General features: G+C 34.6%; 1 protein-coding gene across 8 annotated transcripts in view; it reads left to right on the forward strand.

Annotated features, from left to right (window-relative positions):
• The window catches only part of LOC111417618 (Anion exchanger 2), a 101,820-nt gene that overhangs the window by 55,144 nt on the left and 31,998 nt on the right, over window positions 1-14,678 (forward strand). For 5 of the 8 annotated variants that reach the window (XM_023049952.2, XM_023049953.2, XM_023049954.2 and 2 more), the window contains 2 exons: window positions 945-980; window positions 1,152-1,434. In XM_023049952.2, coding sequence (XP_022905720.2) covers window positions 945-980; window positions 1,152-1,434 — 319 coding nt within the window. Of the gene's footprint in view, window positions 1-785; window positions 903-944; window positions 981-1,151; window positions 1,435-14,678 lie in introns of those variants that run through there. The other 3 variants (XM_023049951.2, XM_023049955.2, XM_023049957.2) reach the window with 2 other exon arrangements.

The following is a 14,678-nucleotide window of genomic DNA, read 5'->3' on the forward strand; positions in this document are numbered from 1 at the left end:
AAACCCAAATGTTTCTAGTTCTAGGTCTAGTGTTAGTTCTAGTTATAGTACAATAAAAATATACATACAACATAGAGTCAACACTGTCATTAGAACTAACACTAAACCTAGAACTAGAAACATTCGGGTTTAGCCGTCTTAACAGATGGACGGCTAAATCAGAATATTTCTTGTTCTAAGTCTAGTGTTAGTTCAATCAAAATGTACAACAATTTAGCGATGAATAACAATTAAAACTACCGTCCTAGTCTATACATCGTATAGACAACTCGGTGAATACCCCGAATTTATCTATGAACATGGAATAGATCAACTTGAGGAATAACCCGAGTTGGATTCTATCTATAAGCTAACATTTATATTTAAATATACTGATTATTAAATAGATAATATTAAAGTCCATTCTTATAAGAACTGTTATATCGAGGTTTTACTGTAGGTACATACATAAAGAAATCAATTTATGGGTTTTAATGAAAAAGTCCGAATCAATCAAAAGCTTTCAATTTACGTTTCAACGAAAATTGACCTTAAATTGGAAATTAACGAAATCCTCTTCACTTCAATCTGTGCAGAATCGATTTTCACATCATCGATTACGGATTTTTTGTTGCTAAAAAAAAATGGTTTTCTCCATTTTAACATCCTTGGATACAATCTATTTTAATTAGACCCAAGACCAAATTTAAATTTAATTGTCGCCAGTGGGCACTAAATTGATTCAGCTGCCAAAATTCCATTTTCATTTAACCTTTATCCAGTATCAAATTTAAAACATTATTGTCCGAGAGAGGCTTAACATGTTAATACAATTGTTTTTAATCTTAAAAAAAATAAACAAAAATTAGTACTTTTTTGATAATGCCAGTCACTTACGGTACTAGTGACGATGCAAGAAGACGGTGAGTTAACTAAAATAATATATATTTTTTTAATATTTTTAGTTTTTATAAATCACATTCGATACATCATCCTCGATGGTAAGAAAATAAAAAGAATGTTTGAATTGGTAGCAAAAAAAAATGCAATTACCATATAAATGCAGTTGATAAATTAGCTTTTTAGCAAATTACTTTTTGAGATACTAAGCTAGTTACTTACTTTAACAAATTAATTCCTACTTTTAATTAAATTAACGTCCCCTTTTACAGCCGTCACCATCACACGCACCATTCCAAGCTTCGAAAGTATTCGCTTCCTGATGATCCTAACAGAGGGAAGACGAGAAGGGTTTCCACCCAACCCGAAGATTTAAATTTAAAAGGTGCCGATAGAGATCAATTGGAAAGTCATCGATCTGATGATCCACGAGCTTTACGAAGACATAAAGCACGAGCAAGCAACGCTGGGTTGGTTCATGTTGGAAGAAAAGATGGGGTGGAAACTATGCAGAGTATTTATTTCAAGAAGATGTACGATCACAGTCCGCACGCGGTAAGTTAATTGTTGAATGTTTTGCAAATTAAGAACGAGTGGCGAATTTTAATTGGGATTTATTCTATTTTCGGTGTTTTAATTTAATTTTTCATTTATATTCATGACAAAATCGTCACGTTCAAATCATTTAAATTGGATTTTATTTTTATCACTTATATGCGAACGCGAGAAGAAATTTAATTCCTACCTTTTTAAATGGAGTCATTTTGAGGAAATTTAACTTTAAGGAAATAGTTCTAATTTTTTGAAAAATGATATAAATTTGTCTAACCTACGATAATACATTTAACACTTATAAAATTTAAATTGAATGTTAATATCACTTTATTGGAATTAAATATGGCTTAACAGAAAGCTCTTCTAACTTTTTTTATGTTTTTGATGTTTAACTTTCAATCGCTATCGTTATTTTTAGATACGTATTTACTTTGGGTTTTTATTTGACCTCCAACTAAAATTTTAATTATGGAAAGTATATAAGAGATATATATGTAGGACTGCTGGGGAAATAAATAAAAAAAAAACACGCACTCAATAACTGTAATTATAATGTTATTTAAAAAAGAATAAAAACAAAACAAAACCAGGTAATGTCTTTTGTAACTATGAACATGTTTTATACATTTCAACAGTTATGGTCTCTGATATTTCTTATATTTCGATTCACAAACGTCTTCTTCTCTTAGCTGCGACCGACTGACTCACACTGACTCACAGACCTATCTCTCGTCCACTCCTTAACCGACGACAGCCGACACTTCCCGATTCCATTCCCACATCTCGTCCATCCTGACTGACATTCGCCTCGAATGTATCTTCATCTGGATTGTCATTTTCTCCAAATGCGTCTTCATCCGGATTGATACTGACCCAAGGTTTCATGTTGTCTACACTCGTAGTAGTCTTCCGTGGTCCTGCATGATCTCCAATCTTGTCTACTTCATACCGGTCTGGACCTATCTTCTTAACGACACGATAAGGACCTAGGAACTTTGGCAGTAACTTTGACGTATTCTGGAATTGTGTCCTCTTGATGGCCACCCATTCTCCTTCTTCATAGTTCCTTGCTAGTTTTCGTTTCTTATTATAGGTTTTCATATTTTCATCTTGAACTTTTTTCATTTGCTCTTTCGCTTGTATTTGCATGTGTTCTCTCTCTTTCACAAATGAGTTTATGATTTCTTCTTCTACCATCTCTTTCAACTTTATTTGGTCTTTTCTTTTCATTTCTACTCCAAAAAGTAATTCAAATGGGGTTCGACCAATACTCCGGTGATATGTACTATTGAGGATCTCTTGCAACTTTCTAACATGTCGAAAGCAATTTTCAGGTTGTTCGATGCATAATTTGGTTAACGTTGGTATGATTACTCTATTGACTCTCTCAACCTGTCCATTTCCTCGTGGTACGCCAGTTGTGATTTTCACATGTTTTATTTTCTCGTCAACACAATAGTCTTTGAAATCCCTTGAGGTAAACGCAGCTCCTCTGTCCGAAATAATCATCCTGGGACTTCCAAAAATTTCTTTCTGCTTTTCTAGTTTTTCAAGAACTTCTTTTGTTGCTGTCGTTTTTGTTGGGTGTATCCAAACGAATTTTGTAAAAGAATCAATGACTACAAATAAATATTGATATCCTTTTCCTGTCTTTGTCATAGGACCTAAATGGTCTATATGATAGGTCTGCAATGGAGCATCGCCCTTTTCTATTGAATTCAAGTATCCTTCTTGTTTACCCATCTTCCTCTCGGTAAGTATACATGGTACACAGTTCATAATTAACTTTCGAATCTTCTCCTCTAGGTTGTCGATATAATATTCTCGTTCGATCAAGTCTTTTGTTTTCTTCACTGCGAAATGACCATTGTCATGTGCACTTCGTATTATTTGGTGTTGCATTATAGTAGGGACAACTAGTAGTTCACATCCATTTTTGTTCTTATACAAGATGCCATTTTTTAGTTCATAATCCCCATAAGGTTGAGTTTCCAATATTTTCGTAATTGCCTTAAGATGTTCGTCCTGTAGTTGAGCCCTTTTCAATCGCTCTAGAAATTCTGTTTGTATTATCATTGTTATTGGGTTCCGACTCAGTGCGTCACAATGCTTCATTTGATTTCCTGGCCTATGTTGAATGGTATAGTTAAACTCTTCGAGCAATAAAGCCCATCTAGCGACTCTCGTGCACAGGTCTTTTTTGTTCATTGTAGCTGCAAATGCTGCACAATCAGTTAAGATTTTGAAGTGTATGCCCAGCAGATACACACGGAACCTCTTTAAAGCTTCTATGACAGCCAGCACCTCCAATTCATAGCTGTGATATTTCTTCTGGGTATCATTTGTCTTTCTACTCCAGTAGTAAACAGGATATAATCTTCCGTCTTCTTGACACTTTTGCAATAACACTGCCCCGAATCCGTCTTGGCTTGCGTCTACATGCAGTTCAGTTTCCCTGATATGATCAAAGATTTTCAATATTGGTTCTGTACTTAAAATCTCCTTTAGTTTTCTAAATGCAACTTCCTCTTCCGGTCCAAATGAAAATTTCTTTTTTCCTTTCAGAAGATCACTTAGTGGTTTCGCAATCAAAGCGTAGTCTTTGATGTACTTGCGGAAATAGCCTGCCAATCCCAGGAAACTCTGAACCTTTTTCATTGTAGCTGGTTTTGGAAAATTTACAACGGCTGCTACTTTCTGCTTGTTAGGCTTCACTCTTCCGTTTTCTATTTCGTGTCCTAGATATTCCACTTTAGTCTTTAAAAACTGACATTTCTGCCACTTGAAATCTAATCCAAACTTCTTTGCTGTTTCCAGAACTTCTTCTAGTCTTTTTATTGCTTCTTCGACATCTTCCGCTGGTATTATAATGTCATCCATGTACATAATAACTATTCCCTTTCTCATTAACTCCCTGAAAACATTATTGACATATCGTTGAAATACTGCTGGCGAATTACATAACCCAAACGGCATGCGCAAGAATTCAAACTGTCCACTCGGAGTTACGAACGAGGTATATTTTATACTATCTTCTGCGACTGGTACATGAAAAAATCCATTTTTCAGGTCCAAAGTCGTAAATATTCTTGATCCTGTTAGTTGGTCAATAACGTCTTCGATCACGGGAAGTGGATAGCAGTCTTTAATAATCTTTCGGTTTAGCTTTCTGAAGTCAATGCAAATTCGAGTACTTCCGTCTTTTTTCTTGACTAAGACAATCGGAGTAGCATAATCTGAAGTGCTTGGTCTTATTTTACCAGTGTTGAGCCATTCCTCGATCTGTTTTTCGACTTCGTATTTCTCTGGAATTGATAATCTTCTTGGAGGCTGGTACACCGGTATGTCGTCTTGAAGGATAATCTTTACCTGTATGTCTGACGGTGGTGTAATGACTTCTTTCGGCTTATATTTTGCAATCATATTCGCTACATCTTCGTAATATGCTTGTGCTCCTACATCTAAAGAGTCTTGTACATCTATGAGAAGTATGTCATTTTCCTCTGAGTGCTTTTGGGTTTCGACCGGTGTTCCTCGACTGCTCACTTCGATTTCGTCCGAGTTAATCATCAATGTAACATCCTCCAAAATAGGTTTTCCAACAATTAATTCCATGGGTATCGCGTCGTCAGGTACTATATGTATAGCTGTTCTAAAATCGCATTCATCCACAACAATTCGACCATTGAATCTTCCCAAGGTTTTGACTGAGTTATCTCCTATTCCTTTTAGTGTTATAGTATTTTCTTGGAATTTAGGCGCTCCTATTCTGATATAACTACTGGCCTTTAACAAATTTAAATCGCTTCCAGTGTCAATGAATGCTTGAATTACGTGGTCGTTTAATCTGATTTGTTTATATCCTGGTAATTGTTGTTTGGTTTCATGAATTACATACGACCTTTTTGTCTCTTCTTGTTTCTCACCTGTCCTCTTTGTTCCATTCTTGCAGTCTCTGGCAATATGTCCGAATCCATTACATGAGAAACATTTCATACCTCTTTCTCTATTGCGGCAGTTCTGGGAAACGTGCCCTATCTTTCCACAGTTAAAACACCGCTCTTCTCTTTTGTTATCCTGCTTCCTCTGTTTGCTGCTCTTATAATTTCCATCATCATTTCCCTTTGTCTGTTTACCTTTCATTTTCTCGTAAAGCTTTAATTTCTCTTTAAATTCTTTTAAGGAATGTGTTCCGTATAGGATCGCTTTATTGATTTCGTCATCTACGATGCCGTCAATTACGTATTCGATGAGAGCGTCCTCTTCGATACTTCCTTGTGCTGCTATTTCTCTCATTTTCAATAAGTACTGTTGTAGAGTCTCTTCTTTCTTCCTTTTTCTAGCCGATAACATTTTGTGTAACGCTGCTGTGTTAATTGTTTTCCTAAATTCTCCCTGAAGTTTAGTCTTAAAGGAGTTCCAATTTGAGATTCCTTTTTCCGACTTTATAAATAACAGAGCTTCGCCTTTTAATAGTCTTTTCGCATAAATTAGCATCTCCACGTCATTCCAACCCATCAATGTGGCGGTCTCTTCAATTTCCGTCATCCATTTGTCCACCGAACAAGTGTCACTTCCGTCAAAAGCACTTACGGTGTCTTCCACGTCTTTGAACGTCAAAACGAACTTTGGTACAGTCTTCTTCTGGTTTGTTTTGCCGCTATTTCGACTGGCTGAAAAATCTGCTACGTCGTCATCACTTTCATGCTCTTCTTCGTCGTTATTTACTAAATCTTCGGCCTCTTCACTCTTGTCGTCTTTCTGTGTTAGCGGCACTCTTTCATCGTCGTCGTTTGTTGCGCCGCTTCCGCATTTCAAAAGTTTCAGATTTGTTAGCTTATTACAGAGCATCCCGATTAATTCTTCTTTATCGTTCGCGTCGTTATCGATTTTCAGAACCTGACAGATCGAATTTAGTTCACCCAGCGTGAGAGTGTTCTTTGCAAGATCGATTTTCTCTTTCATAGCGCCTTCGTCGTCAAAATTAAATCCGCTAAATTCTCGTAATCTCTTGCGATTATTACGGTCACCGTCGTTCCCAAATATCAACTTATGACACGCTTTTATCGCCTTCGTTGAGGCTTTTGTAATGTTCTGCTCGATCGGCAAAATGCTTCCCAAAGTATTCATTTTCGAAGCAGTTTTTATACAGAAACCTCTCGCAATTTAATATTCGTAAATAAACATGCAACTTAGTTTTCGTCCTTGTCGAGCCGCGCCGCCAGTGGTCTTCCAGGTGTTGTTTACGTCTTACTGGCGTCAGATATCGCCGTCGCCGAATCTTGTATATTCCCGTCTTCACAGCCCTCGTCTATTTTCCAGCACTATAGTTCTGTTTCAACTTATTTATTAATGTTCGCTTATTTTCACGTATTTCGATTACCGATCGCGGTTGAGCCCCCAAATTGTAGGACTGCTGGGGAAATAAATAAAAAAAAACACGCACTCAATAACTGTAATTATAATGTTATTTAAAAAAGAATAAAAACAAAACAAAACCAGGTAATGTCTTTTGTAACTATGAACATGTTTTATACATTTCAACAGTTATGGTCTCTGATATTTCTTATATTTCGATTCACAAACGTCTTCTTCTCTTAGCTGCGACCGACTGACTCACACTGACTCACAGACCTATCTCTCGTCCACTCCTTAACCGACGACAGCCGACACTTCCCGATTCCATTCCCACATATATAGGTTAGGTGTTTTGACAAAAGTGTATCGTTTTCTCTGGTACTGATTCCTCAGTAATATATACTCGTTTACAATAACAATATCCACTATTGGAAAATTCTATTGGTAATGGGCAACGAGAACATTTCATTTTTAATAAAGCACACACTTCTGATCTGAAGTATATACACCCTTTATTGAGTTGTAAAATAATATCACTTTCGTTATACAGGCTGTTTCATGAGGAATGGTACATACGTTAATATGTTATAAATTTGTTCATTTGAAGCAGAAAAGTTCCTAAAAACATGTGCTCTATTCTCACAGGTAACTGAGATACAGCCAGTTAATGCATAAACTGATTTATTTAAATGTGTACATAAAATATCGAAATTCGGACTTTAAAGGAAGGGTTCGAATATTCCACCGCCTAACTCGATGCACTTGGCTGAGTACTTGTACTTGATATACATCGCTTTTCAGCCATCCCCACATTCCATAATCTAACGGATTAAGGATTGCTTAATTTTTTAACTGATAGGACCCCCACGACTAATCCACCGTTCCGCAAAGGTTTGGTTCAGGTATTGCGTCACTTGACGGCCGTAGTGAGCAACTATCATACTGGAGCAGCAATCATACTGGAAGAACATATTGGCACTGGTAGCGAAAGGAATATCTTCTAACAGTATTGGAAGCTCATTGCACAAGGACTCTAAGTATCTGTCCGCTGTTAAACGCTCGGGTAGTACGAAGGGTCCAATTAAGTTATTGTCAATGATTCCACACCATACATTCATAGAGAATTTTACCTGAACATTTGTTTCAACACTGGCATGCGAATTATCCTAAGACCAACGGTGACCATTTCGACTGTTATTGATTCCATTACGGGTGAAAGTGACTTCATCGGCAAAAAGTATCACAGGAATCAAGCGGCGGTTAGATATTACCCATCCACAAAATTCCAATTTCCTGGCAAAGTCTGTTGGTTCAAGGTGTTGTACTGGTTGATGTTCTCCATACTTTTACATGTGGAACACCAAGACGAGCAGAAAGTCTTCTTGTACTGGTAGATGGACTGCGTTCTACCGACTGAAGAATTCGTTCAACTTCATTCAGAGTTTGCACAAACGTGCAAACCTGCACGTTGAGAATGAATACTTGTACTTGGAACAGAACCAATTTCATGCAATCTGTTGAATGTTCGAGTAAATACTCTTGAATCTGGTAGCAATCGGTTAGGAAACCGTCTCCTATAGTCACGACGAGCAGCACGTGCATTTCCATTGCAGAAACCGTAACAAAACACCATATCAGCATATTCTGCATGAGTCAACCAACTTTTTTGCTTAAAATGAATAAATCTATAACATATTAACGTTTGTTTCATTCCTCATGAAACACTCTGTATACAATTTTTATCGTAGTGCATGGATGAGAAGAAGATCGATAGTCGTATGTGTATATGATACTGCAAATGTTTGAAACCTATTAATTGTATAAAGTTTCTAGGAAATGTATACAATGCTGAAATAATTTAGGAAATGTTTAAAGTAATTTGTCACAGTTTCTTTAATACACTCTCGGGTGCATCAATCTTTTGATTTCTAATCACCATTCGTCTCTCTTTCTCCACATCTCTTCATCAATATTTTCTTTCCAACTCCTCCGTGGTCTTCCTTTTCTTCTTCTTCCTCATGGTGTCCAGTGCAATAGTTTGCTAGTCGAACTGGACCCATCGTTTGTACATGGCCATACGATCTAATTTGAGCACTTAAATGTGTCACTTAAAACGTCATGTGTCTTTATGTTTTAGTTTCTAATCCATTCCAGTCTGTTTTATCCTGCAACAGCTATAAGTTATTATATGTACTTCTAATTATTGAGTTGTATATTTTGTGTTTGCTCTCTTTTGGTATATGTTTATCTCACAGTATACTGTTTAGATGCTTCAGATGAATGGATACTTCAGATTTCTCAAGTATTCCCTTCTTCCATATGTTTACACCCTGGTATTTGTATGAGCTACAATGATTGATGTTTTGTTTGTGATAGATAGGCAGATCTTGTTGTTTCAATACACATGCATTCAGTTTTTTGCAACTCAACCTCTAAGTCCCATTTATTATATTTATATTCAGCATCATCAATATCCTGTGTAATCACAACTTGATCGTCAGCAAACTCCAAGGTATAGAGTGTAGATGTTTTATTCATAAGTGTGCCCATATGTTTGGCATTTTCTTTCCCATATTAGTAATGCACTTTCTAAATAAATTTTAAACAGTGTTAGCGCTATAAAACTACCTTATTAGATACGTTTTGTGTCTGTAAATTCAGAGTAAATTCATTCATCTAGAAATAGCAAATGCATTTCCTTTTTATATGCTCTCTTTTTTCGATGGTTTGAGTTAATGTAAATATATGGTTAATTGTGGTCTCCCTCCTCTAAAGCGGACTTGTTCTTGTGCCTCCCTTGTACTGCATTAACCTAGTCTAGAATTCTGTTTTTAAGTATTCTCTCATGTATTCTGCTGATAGTTAGTATTGATTGCCGATATGCCCTGATATTTTTGGAGCTGGATTGGATGTTTTTATTGCTTAATCTTTTACCCTCACTCCAATGTGAATTATCATATCATGTCACTTTCCTGACTTTAAGAATGCCTGAGCTTACCACTCCATACTTCTTTCATCATGCGATCTCTTCCGTTATGGTAAATTCTTATATATGCTTCGTGCAGAATGTCTAATATGTCGCTGTCACGTACGAAGTACAGTATATTGCTTCTAGTATCTCTTCCAATACCACTTTGTCTTCTTTAATATTGTTGATCTTCAATATAAACAGTATAGTACAATAACAGTATAAATAACAGTACAACTGCTAAGAACTTATCAACTTTTTAGACGTTACTAAATCGTTGCAAAATCAATCTTTCAAAATCGCAACGCGTGTTTTGTATACCATAATAAACGATAGGACGTGCATACGCAATGAATGTTTGAGCTATTGATGAACCGTTCAGTGATTGCCCTCCATGAATACATGAATGATTGATTTAATAGTAATCCTGAATTGAATACATTTTCGATTGTTATTTAGGAAATGTATAGAATTCCTGGAAATATGTATAGTAAAATTTATTTCAAACATTTCCTGTCGATTTTAGGTATTATGCATATTTTCTTGGAATTCTATATAATAATCGACTACTTATATTTCCGGTAACATATCCACTATTTGATATTTTTACATAGGCAAAATTCATTTGGTCTTTCCCTAATTTCTTTTTAGGCCGTATTTTGAGGCTTTCTTTTAAAGTACTTCTAAATGAACTTCGCCCACGAAACTCAACCAAAGATTCTTAATAGTCAGAAATTTTGCAGGAGTGTAGGTTGAAATTGAGTTTTTGACAAATTTGTTGAACTTTTCTGATATAGCAGCTAATATATTATCTATTAATCTTATAGTTTCTTGCAGTTTTGAATCATCAAATTTTAGGCAAGATAAAAAAACAAAACTAATATTAGATATTTAATCTTTTAGACAAAATATTAGTCTTCCTAAACGCTTTTGGCTTTATATATGATACAAACGTCACTATACTTTCATAAGATGACATCATATGTATACTATTAGAATTCGTATGCATTGGAACTGTGTGCATAATCTCTTCGTTTATAGAGATTATGTCACTGATAGTTACCGCTTCGTTTTTTAAATTCGAAATATTTTAACTGGGGTCAAATTAGATAGCACCCATGGGGGCTATTTAATTAATAGGGCCCCCACGATAGCAATTGAGGGTTAAAGCATTAAAAAGTAAAATTGATCGTATATTTGCAAATACATAGCTAACATAGACAACCAAAGTAATTTTTCAAAACGTTTATTGAAAACATTTTCTGGTGGAACTGTGTTACATGTCAATTATGACATTAAAAAAGGAAAGAAAAAATAAACTACGTCAAATTGGCCTAGCCATATTACTGAAACTTAATTGAAATTTAACTCCATGTTACTCACATCAAGCTCCATTTAACTCCGCTAAAGTTGTGAAAGCTATTACACATTCTAAGTCTATTATCAAGTTTATATTAATTAGTGTTTTGTTGATGGAACGATAAACTTCTTTCTCTAAAATATTATTCACAGGGAAGATCTTAAAGAAATATATGAATATAAAAACTAATTATTTTATATTTAGTTAGTCCTATCAGTTAAACTTTATTTAAACCTAATTTCAAAATGTTAATCAGGAAATACCAAGAGTTTACTTTAAAATATTTTTTGATTCGAGGCAGCTATTTATGTTGTGCAACGTAACACTTTTTTAAAACATAAACCTACACAGACGAATTAAAAGACTATGATTGGAAAACCTCTATTGGGACTCAAACTCTGACAACAAATTTAATAGGATTTGAAATCAAATCATTTCGGGAGAGCATCACCACATGAGTCGTTTTATATTCAAAATCAACTACCTAATTATTTAATTTACCTCGCTATTCTAAGGAAAATTTACAAATTTAAAAATCGTACATAGAAATATTCAATCTTAATAAAGAAGATTTGGATCTTAGGATTAATATTCAAGCTAAAGAAAACAATGTTAACTTGGCTACAGCGTTGTAGTAATTTTAACGAAGTAAACAAATTTATTACACATTTTTAAACATATATCTTGTATAAATCATCTTTTGTACTGCTAAATATAACAGTTTCAGAGTCAGAGATGATACATTGTTGTAAAGGAAATAAACCTTGGTATAAAAATGTGAAGATATATTATTGACATACACTATGTAATAACTCTGTCACTAAGAAACTATATACTGCATGTTATATCTACGCTACATAAACTGAAAGACCCAAACACGAAAGGAATATTTTTTACGACACTATTAAAGAAACCCTATACTAATATTAGGGGACCTTAATGGCCATATCAGAAAGGATGTTGATACCTTAATGATTGCGTTTTGTATTTTAAACTAACATAAATATACATGGATCGACAACAGAAGTCGAGAGTTGATTAGTGATTTTATATTAACGAACAAAATCCACACATTACATATATTAGACGTAAGAACGTTGACCTCTGCAATCGGCGAAATGAGTTATTGAATGGTACTTTGTAAGATAAATATAGATATAATCAAAGGCTGAAGTTAAAATATAACAATAGAAAAAATTAATACGGAAAGCTTAGAAGATCCGACCACACAAAATTTATATTAATCTAGATTATAAGGAAAACTGTCAGATATCCCACAGACAGAGAATGAAACTGCAGTTAAAATGTGGAATTGAATGAAACTAAGTATGGAAAACGCAGCTATAGAGGCATGTGAAACCAGAAAGACAAACAACAGGACCAACAAAAACCACCTGGTTTAAAGAAGTGATAAAGAAGATGACTCGAATGGAAAAGGAGGCGTTTTTAAGCCACCATCAGCTCACCATCAGAAAAGGAATTTAAAATATATAAGCAAATAAGAAATAAGATAAGTCAAGAAATACAGAAACAAGAAGAAATGTATTAATAAAAGTTCACAAAGAATATGGAGTATGGTCTGTATAGTGTACAGATATGGATCTGGAAAGTAATGCAAAAACAAAATAAAGCATTAACGAGTATGTGCAACTCAATTATATTAGTAAAAAGGAATGGATGGAAGAAGAGCAACAGTATGAGCAGACACCATCTCAAATAAGATCAAAAAGTGAAAACAGAAATAACGCTGACATCAAAATATCCTCAGAACAAGTTAGGGACAACATAAAGAATTTGAAAAATAGAAAAAGCCCAGGTCCTGATTTAATCACGAATGAAATGTTAAAGTACGAAGAGACACTTCACTACACTTTTTAATAAAATCATAGAAACGGGTGCTTTAGATCCAGACGCAATCTTCATTGTTAAGCAGATTACAGAAAAATCAATATCCCTCCCTTAAGAGTTAAAAAACAAGATTATTAACCCAACATACCCAACCGGTATACTATATGGCCGGTAATAATGTTATAGATGACATATCCTCTTCAGATCCCAGGTCCATTTTAATGGACACTTTGTTTTTATACCATTATAATGTTAAATTATTGTTCTATGCTTTGGGAAATATATTTTTTTTTTTAAATTTCAAAAAATTTATTTAAGCTAATTGACCTCTGTGGAACCGTTGGTAAAAATTTCAAAACATTCTGTCGAAGGGTTTTTTGTGGGATCTGAAGAGGATATACACTAACACTACCACTAAAACAAAAAACCACCCAAGACATAACTAAAGACATACCTGTGAGCAAAGAAATGAGACAAGAGGATTCACTAATTTCTTTCCTATATAATCTACTAATGAATCGGATAATCGAAGCCATTAGACCCAAACCAGGATACCAGATGGGGACCCAAAATATTAATATCGTTTGATATGCGGAAGACGTGATTTTAATTACAATTAACGAAGTTGACCTGCATAGGTTAATGTATCTCTTCAACATAACGGCTAAGCAGAATGAAAATATCAACGGAGAAAACAAAATGTATAGTAATATCCAAAGAACCAAGACGCTTAAGCTGTAAATTGTGAACTCGATAGCAGAACAGGTTATAAATTTTAAATATCTATCTCTCTTTTAATATCTACGAAATTATAACGCTTTAAAGTTTTCTGCAGCGAATTTATTAATAGTCAATAAAATCAAACATTCAACAAAAACAAAGTTGTCATTGTAATATGTCAGTTTGCTATAAGGTTTAATTATTACATACAAGAAGAAACTCAAAATGTACGTTTATAGCACTGAAGAATATGCTGATAACTGATATAATTTTCGTGTATGGTTTTTGCAATGGAAATGCTCGACAATCAGTACTTGAATATCAAGAAAGATTTCCACAGCGTCATTTGCCATATTATTCAGTTTTTAGCGATTTTTTCAGAAGACTTCGAGAAACAGGTAATCGTGCTCCATCAAACGCTATTCGACCGCATATAATTAATGCTGTCATTGATAATACTTCCATGAGCACTCGAAGAATAGCACACAACATACATGTAAGTCAAATGTTGCATGGCGCGTATTGAGCCGCGAAGTCCTTCATCCGTATCGTAAACAGAATGTTCAAGCTCTACAGCCAGGAGATAATTAGCAACGGTTAACATTTTGTGAATGGTTATTGCAGCAACATGCCCAAAATAATGACTTCATTTCAAATGTTCTCTGGACAAATAAATCATGTTTTACACGAGATGGTATAAATAATTACCATAATGAACATATCTGGGCATTACAAAATCCGCATGCGATTAGACCAAGGAAATTTCAACAACGTTTCAGCATCAACAATACACTTTTTGATTTACTTGAAGTCCATTTGCTTGGCCACCTAGATCCCCCGACCTTAATCCATTGGATTTCTACTTATGGGATCAAATGAAACAAATTGTGTATTAAGTGGAAATTAACACACGAGAACAGTTATTAAACAGAATACAAATGGCTGATAATGAAATAAGAAATCAACCAGACATTTCAATTCGGCTGAAGA

Source organism: Onthophagus taurus, chromosome 1 (assembly GCF_036711975.1).
Source record: "Onthophagus taurus isolate NC chromosome 1, IU_Otau_3.0, whole genome shotgun sequence".
Classification (NCBI taxonomy): Eukaryota; Metazoa; Arthropoda; class Insecta; order Coleoptera; family Scarabaeidae; genus Onthophagus; species Onthophagus taurus.